The sequence below is a fragment of the Olea europaea genome, unplaced genomic scaffold (assembly GCF_002742605.1).
Source record: "Olea europaea var. sylvestris unplaced genomic scaffold, O_europaea_v1 scaffold500, whole genome shotgun sequence".
NCBI classification, from domain to species: Eukaryota; Viridiplantae; Streptophyta; class Magnoliopsida; order Lamiales; family Oleaceae; genus Olea; species Olea europaea.
The window spans coordinates 206,438-227,358 of NW_019263312.1; the positions used below are offsets into that span (position 1 = coordinate 206,438).

Sequence of the window (20,921 nt, forward strand, 5' to 3'; positions counted from 1 at the left end):
TTTTTAAAAAAACGACGTATATGCATTTTTAACACATACGTTTAATTTTCGTTTAACTATTTACGATATTTATTTAGATCATCTGATATCTCTACGATATAATTCTCAAAATGAGTTTCAAGAGAATGTAAAATATTTATCGATTCGACTATCGTATGATTGTCGACGAATTTTTAAAATTAGCTTGTTATCGAAAATTTCGAAATAGTAATAAAATAATTGATTTTTTAAAGAAAAACGACTTATGCGTATTTTTTAACACATACGTTTAATATCCGTTTAATTATTTTTCATATCTATCTAGATCATTCGATGTCTCTACGATATAGTTCTCAAAATGAGTTTCGAGAGATTGTAAAACATTTATCGACTCGACTATCGTACAATCGTCGATGAGTTTTCAAAGTTAGTTTGTTATCGAAAATTTCGAAATATAGTTTGAAAATGCCTACTTTGACGTCCGATAACATTTGCTATGATTGACCATTTCACGCACCGTTAACGACGTGCAATAATATGCCGCGATCACTTCAAAACGATATTAAGAATATAATATTTCGATTTCGTTTGATATCTCGTAATGAGCCTAAAAATGAACACAAAAATATAAGTAAAAAAAAAAAACATTATTTCTCTCTCCGTGCACGGAAACCTTTTGGTCTCTGTGCATGGAGAGTCCTTCATTTTTTTTTATTTTTTTTCCTCCGTGTGCACAGAGACAGTGTGTCCGTGCGTGGAGACTAATGTCTCCATGCACGGAAGCTTTTGCTCCGTGCGCGGAGAGATTAATTTAATTTTTTTTGTTGTGTAGTTTTACGTTATAATTTTTTTTTCAATTTAAAATTCTCTTTAATTTTTTCTCTTCAAATTTTTTACTTACAAGTAATATGTTGTAAAAAAATTTCTATCGCATATTATCTGTATCTTTTTTTTTTTTATATATAAATGTGATTTTTTTCTTATATCTCTATTATATGTATTTATATCGGAGTGTGGGAGGAATGAAAATTACGTGTTGCAGTAAATTTGGAGGTAGTGTATAATAAAATAAAATATATATCAAGCAAACGGCGTCGTTTTTGGCCCCCCAATTGGAAAAAAAAAACAAAAATGCTACAATAAAAATGGATCAAAACACTGTTACTTTCTACAGTGCCTTTACATTCCCTTTTTTTATATAGTAGAGACAAGGAAGGTCTTCCACATTACATGTGCATTGCACCCATCATTCAAGCTTTACATACACCACTTATTGTCCATATACTTAAATATTCAAGAGCTTGGTGATATAATAATCATAGAGGAAGGCTCCCTTGAGGCCATGAGTATAAAGAATGCACGGACCCTGGTCAACTTGGACATATACCGCGATTTACCTCCACTAGTCACTGAGGGGTCGGGAGCTAGGGGTCCAAGATTTAGTCGGGCGAAGCTGGGACACCTGGGTTATAAAAAAAAAAAAAAAAATTCAATAGCTATACTCTATAATGACCGTACACAAAAGGTAGGTGTAAGGATTGTCTCATGTAGCAAAAATTAGGGATGGTAAAAATGCCTATTAAACTCGATACCCGCTTCGAACAGGGTGGAGATTCCTGCTTAATTGGATAATCGGGTCAGGTACGGATAACGGGGGCTCACCCCGCCCCCTTTAAATATTTTTTTTGTTTTTTAAATAATTTAATACTTTAAATAAAAAAACTCAACGACATTTTATTAATTCTAATAGAAAATGACAACTAACATTATCTAAAGAGTATGATAAACAATAAAAGCATTAATTTATCAAACATATTAAAATAATTTAACTTTTAAGAATAAATAAATTATTTAAAAAATTTGATAATCACTTGAATAAATGTGGGTAATAAAATAAACTATTAAAAAAATAAATTAAATGAGTAGTTGCCGTCTCTAGCAAAAATGGAAAGGGCACGATATGAATAGTCTGACTTTCAATTATCACTTGTTGAAATTGCGCATTATTAAAGAAGATTTTTCTCAATTTCGCTACGAAAATTCAGAGGCTGCACATAATTTTCATACAACAAAACGAAAAAAGAAAGGGAAAAACTGGGAACTTTTTGTCATTTTTCAGTGTACGATCGAAAGATTATACAAATTAGTGGCCCAAAGTAAATATGTATTCCTGTCCTTATCCTATCCCTTCCGTCCTCTGTTAGATTTCAAACTGTCTTTTTCATTTTTGGAAATAATTTTCGTATGGATAAAAATAATGTTTATAGTTTATTTCTTTCTCTTTTTGTACAAAGTGATTTATCATTATAACGTTTTTGTCAAAAATAAATTTTTATTTTATAAAAATGAAAAAGTTAAATGTATTCAAGATTTTGAACATAACAAGGTTAATGTCAAGAGTATAGAAAAATAAAAAGTAAAGATAATGCTGGTAAGTGATAAAAATTGTCAATCCTATTCTCTTGAAATTGTTAACAAAATAAATCAGACTTTATAATTTTAAACATATTATTATTAAACATTGTACAAAAATTAATTTTGTGAAATTAAATTTTTTTCTTTAGAATTTATGGTGGAAAAATAAAAAATAGTTTGTGTTCGGTGGAAATTAAATTTATATTTTTAGCAAAATTTTGATAAATATCGATAAAATGTGTGATTGAAAAATTATGGAATTCATTAAATATATAACTAAAATTAATTATCGATTTTGACTTTAATAAAAATTTTGATTATAATTTTATCTCTGGGCTTACATGATTGAATAATGCTCCTTGAACAGGGAGAAAAATAGGTTGCAATGATAGGATGATTTGGCAGCTCCGAATTGAGTGTTTTCATCCTTTTTTTTTTCCCTCCAATTTTCAATGAAAATTGTCTAATATTGTTTGAAAAATAAAATAAAATCTGTCATTGATTCTGGTTTTATTGCACAATTGATAAGTCACTATACATATTTCGTAATTTTTTTTATGGACCGTCCTACACGTACATAATCATTTGCCTAATCGTTTACCTACTATTCACATTGTTTGGAAATGACCTCGATTCGAATTATTAAATTACACATGGGACTCATATGAGGGTGTAGGGTTGGCAACGGTTCGGTTATGGGTCGGTTTGGCCAAAACCATAACCGCACCATAACCACGTAAATCGGTTCGGTTCGATTTAGTTTTTATCTCGGTTCGGCACGATTCGATTCGGTTAATAACCACAAAAATAAATTATTTTTTATAGGTTCATCCGTCAAATTGATATAAAATAATTTATGAAAAAAGTCAATGAAAACAAAAACACAATATTCCAAAAGAAAATGCAAACATTATCAAACAATATTCCAAACGTAAATGCAAACATTATCCTAATTTTCAATTGTAAAATACAAATTTAACAAACAATATTATAAATACAATAATACTAAACTTTTCCTTCATTCTTAATTGTTGTGCATCGAAGTTACTTGATGCATTCTTCCCTACAAGTCTTACTAGCATAGATCAGCATTCAAAGTTGATTCCTATTTATCCTTGGCAATATTGATACGTCTAGAAAAATATCGAACTCTATTTTTACATGATCATCAGTAATAGAATGACTAACAAATGTAACAAATTTTTAGAGGCAACGACGATTTGGACCGTAGAGGTAGTGGAGCTGTGCGTGAGTTTGTGGTTGTGGAGAGTAGGGTTTGCATTTATATACTGTCATACTAATTCTATTATGGGCTAATGGTAAGTGGACTGACTGAATGAGTCAGGTAGATGTAATGAGGAGAGGAGGGATTTTGTTTTGATTTGGATAGAAAAGTAGTGTAAAGCCCATTATCAATTCATTTTTTTTTAGCGGGTAATCGATTTGGTTTCGGTTCGACGACTTAAATATCATACCCGCACCATTACGAACCGGTTCATTAAAATCAAAACCATATCCGCCCCATTGCACAATCGGTTCGATTTTTTTCGCCCCATTCGGTTCGATTAATCGCGATTTTCGATTTTAACGGTTCAAATTGCCATTTCTATGGGGGTGTAAACGGCTTGGTACAACCTTTCGGTACAAACATCTTTATCGTTTTTCTATCATAATATATTAAAATATTAATTTACATACTTTATGCCGTTTCATTCAATCATATTTTTTAAACTATTTATAGTGGAGTTTCACTGTAGTCTATATTCCAATTACGAACACTGCTTACATGATTTCTGGTTAAAGCTTTTCAAAATGCTCCATTTTCCACATTCACACAAATGTTATTGGGTTTTTAATAATTACAGTTTTGTTACGCAAACCCACTTTTTCTTCATCCCATCGCCGTTATCCCTCCTCTATATATATACATACTTGTATGTATTTCGTACAGATACTTTTTTTCTATGATTTACAGTTTTCTGGCGTTCAATGGAAGGTCAGTTTCCCTTTTGTTGAATTGATTATGATATTTTCTGTTCAAGTGTATACTTTTACACACTTATTTTCATACATGTGCAGTAGATATTGAAAAGAGATAGTTGTCCTTTATTAGAGTTTAGGTATCTTCCATGCAGCAAATACTAATTTAAGTTTCTGGGAGTTAATTTTAATTTTTGATGACTATCTGTTCTGATGATTAATATGTTTTCTTTTCTATGGTTTATTTGAATTATGATTTTTTTTGACATCAAACATGAAAATAATTATTTGGAATTGGGAGGCCTAGATTGAATTTTGGCCGAGGTATTGTTGGAATGATAAAAATATTGGGAATCGATGTATACGGGTTTTCTATGCATGGAATGTTTCTATGAATTATTTTGAATGCTTAAATGAAATTTTTTTCATGGTTAAAAAATGATATGAAGGTTCAATTTTTACCTTTCTGAATTGGGGGAAATGATTCTTTAATAAAGAGAATACCTCTTAAATATCTTTATATTTCAAAGTGATTTGTAGATCAACGACTCTGTTTTTATGTGATGGAATTAATAAATTAAATCAATTGGTTTTCCTATGAATTCAATTTCAAGCTTCATGTTCATCGCGTTACTCACATCATAAGACTTGTTTTTCTAGAGTGTAATTTGAGCTCAACATGTGGATGCATATACACCAACCTCATATTATCCATGTGAATATATCAGTTAATTGTCTAGATTACGGAGAAATCTCTATCTCAAAAGTTATGTTGAAATTCATCTAATCTTGCAATGACTGAAACTGAAAGGAACCTAAGTTTTTCCTCCTCTCATGAACAATTCAGCTGATTTAACAATTAGCCCCCATTTGGGCTCCATTAAAATGAATTTTTGTGAAAAAAAGGTGTTTTGGAATTGTATTTTTTTGGAGAATGTGTGGTTAATAAATAAAGAAAAGTTCTGGGTTTACGTGTAACTTTTTTCATGGGAGAATATGTGATTGAAAATAAATTTTTAAAAAATAGATCCCAAACACGTGCTTAACTTTTACTGGGAGAAAGATTTTCATTGAAGACTTGGCTTTGTGGAGTTATAGTAGAAATTACTGATGTTGGGGTGAATTCATGGATTCTTTATTTCACTTAATTATTTAAAGCTCTCTAGATTACCTTTTCCATATGATAATGATTGTTCTAGTTAACTTAAGACCTCTTATTAGCATCAGATACTAACAGCATTAAATATCCTGAATGATTGTTTGAGACATTTACCAGATACAATTTGGTAATGTTTCTCCTTCTTTCTTTCAAAAACTGAAAATTATCTGAAGATAAATAGATACATTTGTCAATGTTTCATGGGGTTCATTTTAGGAGGATCATGTTCTTTGTCTTCTCCTTTAATTAATATGCAAGAGCTGACCATAAATATCATAGCCTTAAGGCATTCCAATTATCCAATGGACAATCAACTGTATGTCTCTTATGTTTTGTCAACAATGGTGTTATTTGGAGAAAAATTTGTTTACAAATATTTTGCAATTACTGACCAAATGAGATTCTTTAATTATTATTATTTTTCCCCCTAAAATCTGTTTGTGAGTTGTGGTTTCGCGAGTTTACATCTTGGAACCACTGCAGTGTTCTTGGATGAAGACACATCTTGAGTTGATGAGAACTTACTGAAAGAAGTAATAATGTATAAGCCGGAATCAGATTTTGCTCCTTGGAATTTTTCAATGTAGACCAAATCTTTAGTAATAATTACTATGGGAACAGCACTCAATATTATGTAAAAATATCCGATGAACAATACATTAGAGACAGTCATTGTGATTCAGAATGTTGCAGCATTGGCAATGATAAGATTTATACACATGCTCTTCAAGAAGAATTATCACAATTATCAATTACCGAGGCTCCTAAATTATCAGGTTATGGGGAAAAATCTTTTCAAGACTCCACTGTTGACCCGAGCCATAGCCCTTTAAGTAACTATTATCTTGGTATGTTGATTCTCGTACTTACTGCCTGTTCCATCGTATGCTGAATCCTGTTATTATACATATCAAATAAAAAGAACAGAATTTGCAGGACATGAGGGTGGCCTGGGAGACACTGATGATGGGCAAGATCATTCTTGTACTTTGGAAATTACAGATGAGTCTGTACTTGATGGTGAAGTTGAAAAGAGGTTATACCAGCTGAATCCGGTTCCCGTAAGTATATGTTCCATGAAGTCCTTTAATATCTCATTGAAGTGTTTACTGGATAATTCATATTCTACTACGGAGCCCGCAGTAACTTTCGTGACTATGTCATATGGCTTTTTCTTGATCTGTTTTTCATTTGAGATACCAACATGATACAGCTTATTGTATTTTCTACATATTCTGATGTTGAAGAAGCTGATATATAAAACTTTTGAACTTGAGCAAGTGAGGGTTGGGTGCATAACACTGTTACTATTTTATTTCTGTCTGTCTGACATTAATAACAGCGGAAAGTTTACATATTTGAATATTACAATGATAGTAATATCAAAAGTGTTTCCATATGAGTAGTTGCCTTGTGAAATTTTAGCCCCCTTATCTGCATAGAAGTTAAAAATACTGCGAAATCAAGGACATATTGATCTGTTTCTTAAAACAAACACATATGTTGTAAGTAATCATTTGGCTCAGAATATTCATTGCACATTGTATTTATGATTCATAAAGTAATATTAGTGCCCTAGCCCATGACAAGCTCTTCATGGTAGTATCATAGAGAAGGAAAGATCAAAAATTGAAACCTTTCAAGTTTCAACCACTAATCATTTATGATAATTAGAACTGAAGTCTTTTATCATTTTATACAGCACGTTCCAAGAATTAATGAAGGCATACCTTCTGTCGATGAAGCAACTTTAGACCATCAAAGGCTGCTGGATAGGTACTTGCTGCCCTCTTGTTCACACATTGAGTGGGATTAAAATTTGTGCATCAGATATATCTTGTATAGTAGCACCCCTTTCTCATCTGGAACTGGCCCACCCCTCAAATGAGACTCAAAGCCTAGTCTCTTGAAATATTAGTAATTGAATCTGTTTATTCTTATTTATACTACAAGTTCTCCATGCAGTATAGCCTATTTTTGTTCTGTTAGATGGAAGTCACTTGTGCTTAAATTCTAACCCACCATGCATATTATCCATGATTCACATGGATTATTTTGTATGACAAGACTTTGGTCTTCATCAGACATAGAATATGTAACCTTTGTTGGTCAGTTAATGGGCCGAGTCTATAATTAGGATTTATGTTGGATGCTTTTTTGGTTTCAGATTGCAGTTATATGACTTGGTTGAGCACAAAGTTCTAGGGGATGGAAACTGTCAAGTTAGTTGCTGCAACTGTTTCCCAGCTATTGTAGTGCATTTTTTCTATTTCAATTGTCTCGTTCCTTCATCTGCAAATTAATTGCCTGTGTAGGAAGTTATTAATTTTAAGCTGCCACCAAAATAAAAACTCTATCTGGTAGAGCTGTTGTTTATTGATTGTTTTGTGATAAATTTGTGACTAGCTAAAAGCACGCGCTAGCAAAAATCCCTCTTTTTTCCTGTTTCATTCCTTTCAAGTTCTTATTACTCAAGTTTTGACTAATATTAAGAAGCAATGAAAATCATGGCTTGTCATTAATTCAGTGCTGAAAATTTCGAGGACTTACAAGATTTCATCTATCTTTATAAAAAATGAAGATGATGGGTAATCCTTAAATCTTTGTGCTTGATCCTTGGTATTCTCAATATTTTTGGTAGCTTAAGAATTAATGCTTGAAATGGTAATTCCATTTTTCTCCAGAAATGAACCCCACTCTCTAGTACACGACAACATAGATATGGGTAATTGACAAGCTTTCACTAAATGAACACTGCTGTTAATCTATCTGCAAGTGGTAGTGCTTTGTATATTTGATGTGAATGAAGAAAAAGGGGACAATGTTATCTTAGCGTCTGATCAAAAAGTTAGTGAGAGTTTTGTTTTTGGAGTTCCATTATTAGTGACCATACTTGGATTGGGGCAGATGGATATTACGTAGTTGTTTTCCATGTCCATGCATGCCTACTGGTTGATCTGTTGACATAGGCAGTTCACGTAAATGTTCACTTCTAAGTTCTAACACCTCTTAAGAATTTTGAAAATGTGTATACATTTGCAGAGTTCCAATGTATCTCATGTTTTATCTAGGAATGACACAGAGGTGATTAGTTATCTTGGTATCCATGTCTTTAGAAGATTGCTAATGTGACTTGTTGCTTTGGGCATTCTTACTGGTTTTTTTGATCCTTATATGCTTTCCACCTTTCACTTCCTCCTTTTATTTTATTTTATTTATATTTTTTTTTTGGCCATGTCAAATACATTGTCATATTATTCATATGTAGAATTTTCCTCTCTTCTGCTTTTTAACAGGTTCTCAAAATTTTATATATGACTTTTTATCTTATAAATTATTTGAATTTTTTCATCTTTCCTTACTTCTCCCCCTTGTCCTCCAGTTCCGTGCTTTATCAGATCAATTCTATCAGATCCCTGAGCACCACATATTTGTGAGACAGCAAGTTATCAATCAGGTGGTTTCAGTTACCTAATGAAATTGTTGTTCAGGATTTCTTTTTTCTTTGGCTGCATGCTCAAATTCATTTGATCCATTATCTAACCACTGACCCTTTTCTATGCATTGGATTGTTCAGCTTAGAGCTCATCCAGAAATGTATGAGGGGTACGTTCCCATGGATTATGGTGAATATCTGGAAAGAATGTCCAGGTGCTATTGAAGTCTTTGGCTTGTTTTATTGGATGAATTGCTAAGTATTACTTTCCTTTTAGGCTCTATAAATTGAATTAAATGCTTACCTTTCAATATTTAATGAAATAGGAGCGGAGAGTGGGGTGATCATGTCACTCTTCAGGCTGTCGCAGATTCGGTATTGATTACCTCATCTTAAGCACTTATTTTGTTCACTGAAAAGAAGTGTGTGTGTGTTAGTAGAACTGACCGGTGTCCTTTTCTGCAGTATGGGGTAAAAGTTCTTCTCATAACTTCATTTGAGGACACATGTTACATTGAGCTTCTTCCCAAGGACCAAAAGTCTAAAAGAGGTATTTTGTTTTGGGCTTCTTAAGATTGTAGCATGCATTCTTTACGTTTTAACGGAACAAAAGTACATAATTAATGGGTTAGGGTGTAGAGTTTAAAATGTAGTATATAAAATATTATTACAACTACAATACGAAATAATAAACTCTCAAAGTGTAAAATCGAACCAAAACTACCCAAAGCTTCTTCAACACCACCAATGAAGTGTTCTTGATGTTGAGCTTAGATTTGTGCCACACTGGATCATTCACCGTCGTCCATGGGAATGGCAATGGATATACCGAGAAAGGATCCGCCGGAAGCCACCAAGAATTTTGCCGGAGTTATGGAAAGTTCCCACTTGGCTACCTCTCTATGCTCTCTCTCAAATGTTATGCCAAATCCAAGAATGAGAGAATGAAGGGGTCTTGTAATTATAGAGTCAATTCATTTGAATTTAAAATTCAAATATTGTACTATGGTCAACGAGAGAGTGACAACACTAGTATAGGTAATTGACCACAAGATTAAATTCAACCATTAGATTTAATTTATGGTCTATATTACTCTATATCTAGCACAATCTATATCACATTCTCTAGACTGATAGCCTTGCACCAATAATAGGATGTAATCCACCTTACAATTCTTCACCTTGGATCACATAACATCCATCGCCAAATTTCCCGATTACAAGTGATATCCATTAGTGTGGTCTTATTTTTATCATCATCGCTCACTCCAGCTTAGTACCTGCACAACAATTAACCATTATCAATACTTAGTATTGATAAACATTTGTTGAATTTACCAACCGTAAGTACTTTTGTTCCAACATGTGCAGGGTTATCATCAGTTGCAATTTTAAACAAACTAAAATCACCGGAAGCTAACCTCTTACTAGTGAAGTGATACTTCACCTCAATATGCTTAGTACGTTCATGATAAACATGACTATCGGTAAAAATTATAGTATCATCATTTGAGAAGTTTAATTCATATAGAAGGTCTTTTAGCCACATGCATTCCTTTACAGCTTCATTTAATGCAACATATTCTGCTTCAGTGCTGGAGAGTGTAACTATAGGTTGCAACTGTGATTTCCAAATGATACAATTATCACCTAAAGTGAAGAAATAAGAAGTGGTAAATTTTCTCTGATCTTTATCCCCTGCAAAGTTAGTTAGAATCTACATATCCTTTAAGTTCTAATTTGTTACTTCTTTCAAACACTAATCTCCTTTTCAAAGATCCAACTAGGTATCTTAATAGCCATTTAAGTGCAGTCCAATGTGGTTTACTTGAGTTAAACATAAACCTACTCAAAAAACTAACCCCAATGTGTCCCATCCTTTTATGCTAAAGATCTTATTTATCTTCACAAACTAAAGATAATGCCGACTCTTTGCTATCCAAAGTTTTACCTTAAAGGACATATACCTCATTCTTCTTGGAACCTTTCATAACCAATAGAGATCCTTTACAAATTTTTAAAGTACCAGTATGAGATTTGAACTTATGACCTTCTTCTTCTAGAGTGCCTAAGGAAATGAGATTCCTTGCCAGGCCCGGGATATACCTAACATCTCTAAGGGGTCTGATAATGACATCATGCATCCTAATAGCAATATCACCTACTCCTTCTAAATGTGGATTCTGACTTTGCGGGGGATAAAGATCAGAGGAAATCTACCACTTCTTACTTCTTCACTTTAGGTGATAATTGTATTACTTGGAAATCACAGGTGCAACCTATAATTACACTCTTCAGCACTGAAGCAGAATATATTGCATTAAATGAAGTTGTAAAGGAATGCATGTGGTTGAAAGGCCTTCTATATGAATTAAACTTCTTGAATGATGATGCTATGATTTTTACTGATAGTCAAAGTTCATTGATGTTTTGTAAAAATCATGTTTATCATCAATGTACTAAGCGTATTTAGGTGAAGTATCACTTCATTAAGGAGATTTTAGCTTCTGGTGATTTTATTTTGCTTAAAATTGCAATTGATGACCCTGCACATGTTGGAACAAAAGCACTTGTGGTTGGTAAGTTCAACAAATGTTTATCAATACTAAGTATTGATAATGGTTAATTGTTGTGTAGGTACTAAGCTGGAGTGAGCGATGATGATAAAAATAAGACCACGCAAATGGATATCAGTTGTTACCGGGAAATTTGAAGATGGATGTTATGTGATCCAAGGTGAAGATTTGTAAGATGGATCATATCCTATTATTGGTGCAAGTCTATTGGTCTAGAGAATGTGACTTAGATTGTAATAGTTATGGAGTAATATGGATCATAGATTAAATCCAATGGTTGGATTTAATCTTGTGGTCAATTACCTATACTAGTGTTGTAACTATCTTATTGATCATAGTACAATATTTGAGTTTTGAATTCAAATTAATTGACTCTATAATTACAAGACCTCTTCATTCTCTCATTCTTGGATTTGGTATAATATTTGAGAGAGAGTATAGAGAAGTAACCAAGTGGGAGCTTTCCAAAACTCCGGCAAAATTCTTGGTGGCTTCCGACGGATCCTTTCTCAGTATATCCATTGTCATTCCCATGGACGACGGTGAATGATCCGGTGTGGCACAAATCTGAGCTCAATATCAAGAACACTTCATTGGTGGTGTTGAAGATTTGGTTCGGTTTTACACTTTGAGAGTTTATCATTCCACATTGTAGTTGTAATAATCTTTTATATACTACACTTTAAACTCTACACAGGGACATGGATAGAAATTTAGAAATTAAATAATGAAATCAGGTCATTTGTCGTTTTGTCGGTAGTTCTTGTCAATTGCTAAAGTATTGCCTCAACTAGTATTTGACGGTGGAGATATCTGTGCTTCTCTCATTCATAGCGTGCTCCAACCTGCCATGTCTTTCATATATGTGGAAAAGGATATACCATTTGTTGAAACCACTTAGGCCACATGGTGGTAGTCACTCGTTTGCTTAAACTTTTACCTTAAAAAGTGGGAAAGTCAGAAAACTTAAGTTGATTGGATGACATAAACATCCGACTCAAATAACCTTTTGGTGCAAAAGAGAGGACTTGACTACATGCTTAAATTTACTGCAATTTTCTAATCAAAATATGTTAGCTCACTTTGCAACGAGCTGTGCCAATTGCTTGCATGCCCTTAATTTGGTCTTCATTTGTTAATTTGAGGATGCGCATTACCATGTATTAAGTGTAGGCCTTATTATTTTGCTGAATCTTATTTTCCCCAATTGGAAAACATGTTTACCGTTATATTTTGAAGTTATTGACTCCTTTTGGTTATGTATCATCTGATTTTGCGAGTTCTCTCACGCAGTCATATATTTGAGCTTTTGGGCTGAGGTACACTACAACTCAATCTATCCTCGGGGAGGTAAGCTTTAATTTTTTTTTCCTCTTTTGTTTGGAATGTCTAAATCGACAGCGAAAGAATATGATAGTCAAATGCAGCATTTTTGTGAGCAATTCATTTCTACATTAACATAGCTTCTGTGCTCCAAAGTTACTAGAACTAACATTTGTATTGACCTGAAGCACAACGATAAGTTTTATCCTCGTTCAACTTCACGTCTTTTGCATTATGTTTTGTCGACCCAAATTTGAATTCAGGCTTCAAGCTCTGGAGTGTCGTTGTATAACAAAGTTTTATATTTGTTTCAAGCACAGGTTTCTGCCATTGTCTCTACTAATGCCATAATAGCATTGTTTTATTGAACAGATCAGCTTTCAAGTGATATTTAGAAGAAAAGGTGATGGAACTTCAGAACAAGCACCAGAAGCATTTTTGCTCTACAAGCAAATGCCCAGTTTACTGGTTTTCTTGGAAAAAAATTTGGCATGATATAATTGTATTTTGTTTTCTCCTTGGGTTACCAAATCTCTGTTGATACTATTTGAAGAAATTTTACGATACATGTCAACTGTCAATAAGTCTAAGAAAAAACAGAGAGGTTTGAAAGATATAATATTTCAAATAAAGTTGTACAAGTAGCATTATTGTATTTCAAATGCTATACTTTTCATGTTCTGTTACTTTTTAAAACAATTCAAGCAATATTTCATGATGATCGTTCCACATAGCTATCATTATAAATAAATAAGAATTCTCCTTGTAGAGTTATTCTGACGGAACATTTTTCTCTTTGAATTTACTTGATAGAAGCTATAATTACTCTAAAATTTAACAGAAAATTTCATGAAAAGCAGCTTGGGGGTGACCTGTCTACCTTACGTGCCCTGCCATAGTCAACCACCTATGGGGATTCCAAAAGGATCTTTTATTTCCATGTATGTGACCCTCACAAAATAAACCAGTGTTTATCAATTAAATTTCTTGCAGCCAAAACTACGGAGCATAATAAATCAAAATTCACCTGAACCAATTCTAGGCCTTATCTGGGATGGTAATAATATTTGGTGGGCAATTATTAGGGCAGTTACCTTCTTTCAAATTATTCAACATTTGTATCATTAATGCACAGAATTTAATCCAAAATTGATTAAAGTTCATTTATTGATTGATAACAATCACTGGAAAGCCATAACAACTTAAGAGATAGACATAGTTAAAGTTTTTACACAGATAAAGATTTAATAAACTAAAACAACATAGCCCTACAGGCCATTTCCAGGAAATCCATGAAAGTTCTCCTCCTGCCCCAACGGCTGGAGGAGCATAGCAGTAAATGACATTGGCCGCGGCAGAGGTGGCGATGGCGGCTGTGGAACCGCGAAGCCACGATTTCCACCTTCTTGCATGGCTTTCGTCGGCTGAAAAGCATGGTTCGCTGCAGGGACATGGACAGGGACCTGATCGATGTTGGAAGCTTGGATTCTGAACGCGGTGGTGGTGACGGAGTTCATCGGACTGACTCCAACCCCCGTCACAGCAATTATTGCTGGCTCCGCCTTGTGGAGTAGCCATTGTATGGTCTCTCCATCGGTTTTGTGTCCGAGTTCCCGAGTGAGCTGAATCACACGGGCTGCACAACTTCCCGGAATTCTTATTCTCCTGCTCCGACCGTCCACTTTCTTGTGGCGGTCCTTTCCTGACGGTGGCCTACTAGCATTTTTTCTGGCGACCACCTTTCTCGAAGAAGAAGATGTTAAATCGGAGACAAGAGGAGGAGGAGGAGGAGGAGGTGGAGTGGAGGTCTGAGGGTGGGGGATGGTGTGGGATCGGGATTTCATATTTGTTTGAGTAATCTCAGAGTTTGAGAAATTTTGCTGAGACATCTTGGAGAGAGAGAGTGACACTCAATTTTTTGGAATGTCCTGAGAGTCTACCGGAGCTGACTTTTATAGATGTAGAGCTTGGTCCTATGACCTAACGTCTTAAATGTGTTGAATTAAAGCGACAGAACTATAAAAAGATTTCATAAATCCAGTTATGAATTTCATAAATAAGATTTATTTTGCGTCCCTTTTTTTTGGACACAATTTTTTATTAGATTACGTTGTTGTAATTTTCTTTCGTTTTTCATTGTTAGAAATATATAGATATAGTTTTAGGCCTACCTTTTCCATCACTAATTAATTAGTTACAACATAAAAATGTCTGATAAAATATTATTGAGTTTAACCGTAAAATTTTTGTACCTACTAGAAGAGAGGACCGTTAAGATTCTCTAGTATGTTTGTATCAATGTATAATTATTTAACACGTGTTAACGAACAAATGCTAACTTTACATACAACTTAAGGGTATAAATATGTTAGTTGATAACAGTTGAGATTTTCTTGTACGTGTGTGTTTAATACGAATTTACCGTACAACTTCTTTAGTATCACAAGACAAAATATTGTAGTCGGCGCAATTTTTTAGTTGTCTCCAGCGACTACTCTATTATATGCAAATAATTTTAGTAGGTACACCAAAAATTTCATAGTAATTATACATTGGGCATTTCAAATTAATATAGTTTCTTAGTTAGTACTATATGCCTAGTCGAATAATAGGAAATTAGGCAAAATTCTCTAAAAAGTAACCCAATGAGATTAATACCCTGAAGTAATTAAACGTCACCTAAATCCCATATTAATTACGTCCTAAACTAAAACAAACCCCCCAAAACCCCAAAATCTCCCAGTGAGTACAGACAGAGACCACAAAGTGTGCGCCCACCCCATTGATTTCGTGTCGGGGGAGCCGCTTCTCCTTCCACGAAAGTTCTAGAAAAATCTAGCCTGCATGGAACTAATTCAAAAGTCAGAGGCTTCTTATCTGAGAAAATGAGAGGAGGCTATTCAGTAGACGTTGCAAGTTATATTGCTTTCCTTCCAACCCGTCCTACGATAAACAGAAAGGTACCAAGTGACCGATTCTTCATCGACAGCATTAACCCGAAAACCATTAATATGTGGTGGTGAGAATTTGATAACTGTTTTTTGATGGAAAATGTTGTTCAACACTCAATAAGCAAATGGAGTATGGAATGAAAAATGAAGATGGTAGCTGCAACATAAGCCTATGCGACCATAGTCCATGCGGCCGAAACTGGGAGGCCAGTTTTGGTATAAACCATGCGACCGCATGGGATTACTCCCTGCGGTCGCATGATTGTATTTTAGTGACCGTTGGAAGTCGATTTTGTTTTAATTCTGGCAATTTTTTAGAGGAAACATTGCAACTTTTCATAATGATCTGACACCTATTCGTGAGGTATTGATTCAAACCTATAAATAGATGATGAGATGATCAATACAAAATATAGAAATCATATTACAAACATATGATGAACATTCTTTCATTCCACAAAATGAAACCAAAGTCTTCTTCATTTATATTCAAATTCTCTTAGGTGTTCTTCAAGTTTTGGAGAGTCACATAAGTGTTTAAGTGTTTGATTCTCTACAAGGCTTGATTAATCCTACAAACTATTTGTTACGAGACCCTTTAAGCACTAAAATTATATACGAGAGGGGGCAAATATCGTTTGAAGACAGCGATATAATGTCGTGTTTGAGCCTTCATATTTATTTAGGTTTTTTCCATTATTTTCATCTTCTTGAATTTTCATTTCTCGATTTCTTCTCCAAACCTCGGTGTGATAATTTTCCAACAATCTCAAACGATATTTGGTTATGGAGAACGAAATCACTTTGGTGACAATCAAGTTTATAGATTGAGATTCTTATTTGTGTGGACCATTTGATGGGACAAACTTCACAAGATGTTTCGACTTGTAGAAAGATATGAATCAGATTCTGTAAGTTGAAATTATGGTCGATTTCTATGAACACAAAAGGTATGTTTGTGAATATAATTATGTACGTCTATTTTTCCAACAATAGAATTAACCCTATGCGGTTGTCTGTGCATTTTATATTCTGTTTTAGTGCATAATTCATGATTAGAATTCTGTTAGGAATCATTAACTGAACATCTAATACTGCATGCTCTCTTCCTGTAATTGGGACTGACTTTTGATCTTAAATATGTATTAAATGACAAAAAAAAGGTTTAAAGAATTGGAAACCCATCTCTGTGCATGTGATGGATATATGTCTTATTTTATGGAAACACATGGCAATGGAAAACACTATTAAAAAACAGCTTTTCACCTACGGAAAATTACCAACGGATGCACAGAAATATGTCTTATTTTATGGAAACACATGGCGATGGAAAACACTATTAAAAAACAGCTTTTCACCTACGAAAAATATCCGTTGGTGATTAAAAACGGATTATTCGTTGGTAAACGTAATTCACTTTTAGATACGATAATTAGCAACGAATTTTTCGTTGGTAAAGATGATATCTCTTTACCAACCGATATTCCATATCTAATGTAACAATTTAATATTTGGATCTTCCTCCAACGGATATTCCGTAGGTGATGTACCGAATATTACCAACGGATTGCATCCGTTGGTAATTAGAAACGGATTATTCGTTGGTAAAAGTAATTCACTTTTAACTACAATAATCAATAATGGATTTTTCATTGGTAAAGATGATATCTCTTTACCAACGGATATTCCGTGCTAATATAACCGTTTAATATTTTGATCTTTTACTTACAGATATTTCGTTGGTAATTAGAAACGAATTATCCGTTAGTAAAAATGATATCTCTTTACCAACGGATATTCCGTGCCTAATATAACCGTTTAACATTTTGATCTTTCAGCAACGAATATTCCGTTGGTAATTAGAAACAAATTATCTGTTGGTAAAAATAATTCACTTATCCCACACCGAAAGTTTACAATAATATCTTTGTAGTTGCTCTCTATAAATTTGTGGTCCAATAAGGAGTTAAACAATATTTTGTTTGTAAAATTATATATATATATAATTATTAAATAAATAATAATAATAATAATAATAATAATAATAATAATAAATAAATAAATAAATAAATAATTTTTTACCACGGTTATTTAAAACATTGATTTTTACCAATTTTAATTGTATAGATTTACCAACGGAAAGTCGGTTGGTATTGGTTAAGACTTTTACCAATGGAAATTCCGTTGGTAAAAGATTCACACTTTACCAACGAAAAATTCGTTGGTAAAATATTTACTCTTTACCTACGGCACGATTAATTGGTAACTATCAGCAACCCTCAAATTATCAACGGGTTTGTGATTGCAAATATTTTGTTGACGAAGATTATTAACAACGGATATTGAGGCTTTAGTAACGGAAAATCGGTGCCTGAAGCTTTGTTTTTTAGTAGTGAAAGAATTGATAACAATATATTTGTTCTGATTTTTAGACTCACATGCCAATCATTTTGTTAAAACTGCCTTAATTCAAAGTTGTATTATCAGTAAATAATATTGCAACAAAGTTATGAGTAACTTCTGGAATGCATTTTCGTTCCCAGCATGTGTGTGCATTCTGGAATGTCCACAATTTTAATTGTTGGCAGTTTATTTTCTGGCTCCTTTCTAGTTCATATGATGACGATATTTGGGGTCAAAGGTGATATGATAATTAGTTGTGAAATTCATAATACATTTTGATATTCATGAACCGATGCATGCATATTTGTGTATTGTATTTGAAATTAAATGTAACTTTTCACAATGCTGTTGCATTCATGCCTATTCATTGTAAAGGAAAATAGTTGAGATAAGTTAATCTTTTGATTTTATATATTTTCCTTGTTAGACTTACAATTCTGGAAGTTAAGAATATAGAAATGATGACCAATGATTTAATTTTCATTAATTCCTGTTTGGAAGGAAACCAAGAGATTTGTCACTTCAATTATTTATCCACGACATGAGAATGGATGTCTAATTGTTTGAAATATGAGTATGGCAAAATGTGATTTTGTCCAAATATAAATAAGGTGAATATGTACCTTATCATTTGAGATGATATGATGCTATCTTGTGAAGGTCACGAAAGTGATAAATTGCATATGATTGGAGAAATTGCAATTCGTATAAATCAAGAAGTATAGTCCTATTCGTTATTGAATTGGACTTCAATCATGGAACCAAATTGAGTTGGTTTATACTTGAAAGCATTAATGGTCTATGAGATGACCTTGATCAAAGTGAATTGAACTATGAAAGAGTTGATGAACTCTAAGTTCAATTACAATTCCAAATGTGGGGTTGACATTGATGAATTCTAAGTTCGAGTACAACCCGAAATGTGGGGGTTGACATTAAATACTTGTGAACTTATACGAAAAGTTCAAGACTTATGGATACAATTTTACAAGATCGCATATGAATTTCTAAATGAGGAATTGTGGGGGTAACTTGATTTAATAATTACAGTTGCTTATACTTTTTAATAATATTAAGATATCTACAAAGGGAGAAAAGGTAGAAAAGCCCTTATGATTATAAATATAAGGATGAAATACACTAAGCCTAAATGGATGAATTGGGTGAAAGCTGACCATGGCACTTGCAAAACCAATTGGAATATTTAAATAATATTTACAAATTGAATACCCATTTGTGAAATCCACAAAATTTAAAGTGAGTGACAAGTGTATTAGCTGATAAAATTCTTCCAACTGTATTTGGAAATTTATAAGCTTTGAATAAAGCTAAGTGAAAGAATTCTTGGCGGTGACAAGTTGTATCTATCAAATGAATCGATCATTGGTTAGCCATATTTTGATAAGATACTAAGTCACATGAAATAAAAAGTAAAGACTAAGTCTTAGAGCTGACGTCTCAAGGAAATTATCAAAGGGAATAATTTTCGAAGAGAATTTAGAGGATCCTTTAACTAGACCACTAAATAAAATTTTTGTGGCATCTACTTTGAGTAGGATAGGGTTGAAACTCTTAAACTATAAAGGTCCACCAATGATAGCAACCCTACCTGTCATTACTCAAAAGGTAATCAACAGGTTCAAAGGGTAAAAACAAGCTATTCGATATGTGAGATGGTTTCAACATTATATAAATCCGCAATAACTCTATCCTAATTAAAATAATACTGATTGTTACTGAAATGAGGGTTGAGTTTTAAGCTCTTAATGAAGTTCAGTGCTAAAACACAAGTATATCTAAAAGTAACAAAAGTACTGGAAGAACTTCATCTAAACAAACATCGAGGCGATGCCGCCTCAATAAAGAGTTGAAGTTTCTCTCTTAAAAGTTTGTTGAAAATGATGAGCGCAAGGCCATATTAGCGCTAAGTGAGATTGAGGAACTTGAGAACACGTAATGCTCGTGTGTGTGTCCTTACCGGTATTATCACATGAAATAACTGGTTCAAATCTTCACGCTACCTTTGTTTCCAACATTACTTTGTTTGGATTACACTATGGTTAGATTCAAATCAAAAGATATCTAATCTTTACGCATGAGTATTGTATAATTTGAATATGAGAGTTTATTGAATTTTGAACAAGTGGGGATTGATGGAAAATGTTCTTCAAATAATCAATAAGCAAATGGAGTACGGAATGAAAAATGAAGATGGTGGCTGCAACATAAGCTTATGCGACCGCATGGCCATAGTCCGAAACTAGGAGGCTAGTTTTGGTATAAACTATGCGACCGCATGGGATTACTCCATGCGGTCACATGGTTGTATTTTAGTGACCATTGGAGGTCGATTTTGTTTTAATTCTGGCGGTTTTTTGGAGGAAACATTGCAACTTTTCATAATGATTCGACACCAATTCATGAGGTATTGATTCAAACCTATAAATAGGTGATGAGATGATCAAAACAAAATATAGAAATCATATTACAAACATATGATAACCATTCTTTCATTCCACAAGATGAAACCAAAGTATTCTTCATTCATATTTAAATTCTCTTAAGTGTTCTTCAAGTTTTGGAGAGTCACACAAGTGTTTAAGTGTTTGATTCTTTACAAGACTTGATTAATCCTACAAATCATTTGCCGCGAGACCCTTTAAGCACTAAAATTATATACGAGAGGGGGTAAATATTGT

At 33.3% G+C, this 20,921-nt stretch overlaps 2 protein-coding genes across 10 annotated transcripts; one reads left to right on the forward strand and one right to left on the reverse strand.

Annotated features, from left to right (window-relative positions):
- The first annotated feature begins 4,152 nt into the window (after positions 1-4,152).
- Positions 4,153-13,550, forward strand: LOC111388486 (OTU domain-containing protein DDB_G0284757-like). 9 transcript variants are annotated; one of them, XR_002701586.1, is made up of 12 exons: positions 4,153-4,390; positions 6,310-6,381; positions 6,461-6,594; positions 7,236-7,309; positions 7,701-7,785; positions 8,916-8,990; positions 9,111-9,184; positions 9,296-9,344; positions 9,435-9,519; positions 11,607-11,705; positions 12,839-12,895; positions 13,241-13,550. XR_002701586.1 is itself a non-coding variant. In XM_023013213.1 (11 exons), the coding sequence occupies exons 1-10, from the start codon at positions 4,384-4,386 to the stop codon at positions 12,861-12,863; spliced, it is 675 nt and encodes a 224-aa protein (XP_022868981.1). In that variant the 5' UTR covers positions 4,154-4,383; the 3' UTR covers positions 12,864-12,895; positions 13,241-13,550. The 9 variants fall into 9 exon arrangements, 7 of the variants coding, with proteins under 7 accessions (XP_022868981.1, XP_022868977.1, XP_022868983.1 ...); XR_002701588.1 differs by having other exon boundaries at positions 4,156-4,390; positions 7,701-7,755; XM_023013213.1 differs by lacking the exon at positions 11,607-11,705 and having other exon boundaries at positions 4,154-4,390; positions 12,844-12,895.
- Positions 13,551-14,136: 586 nt separating this feature from the next.
- On the reverse strand, positions 14,137-14,757 carry LOC111388489 (transcription factor PCF1-like). The gene has a single exon (XM_023013217.1). The coding sequence runs from the start codon at positions 14,755-14,757 to the stop codon at positions 14,137-14,139; it is 621 nt and encodes a 206-aa protein (XP_022868985.1).
- Between the last annotated feature and the right edge of the window lie 6,164 nt (positions 14,758-20,921).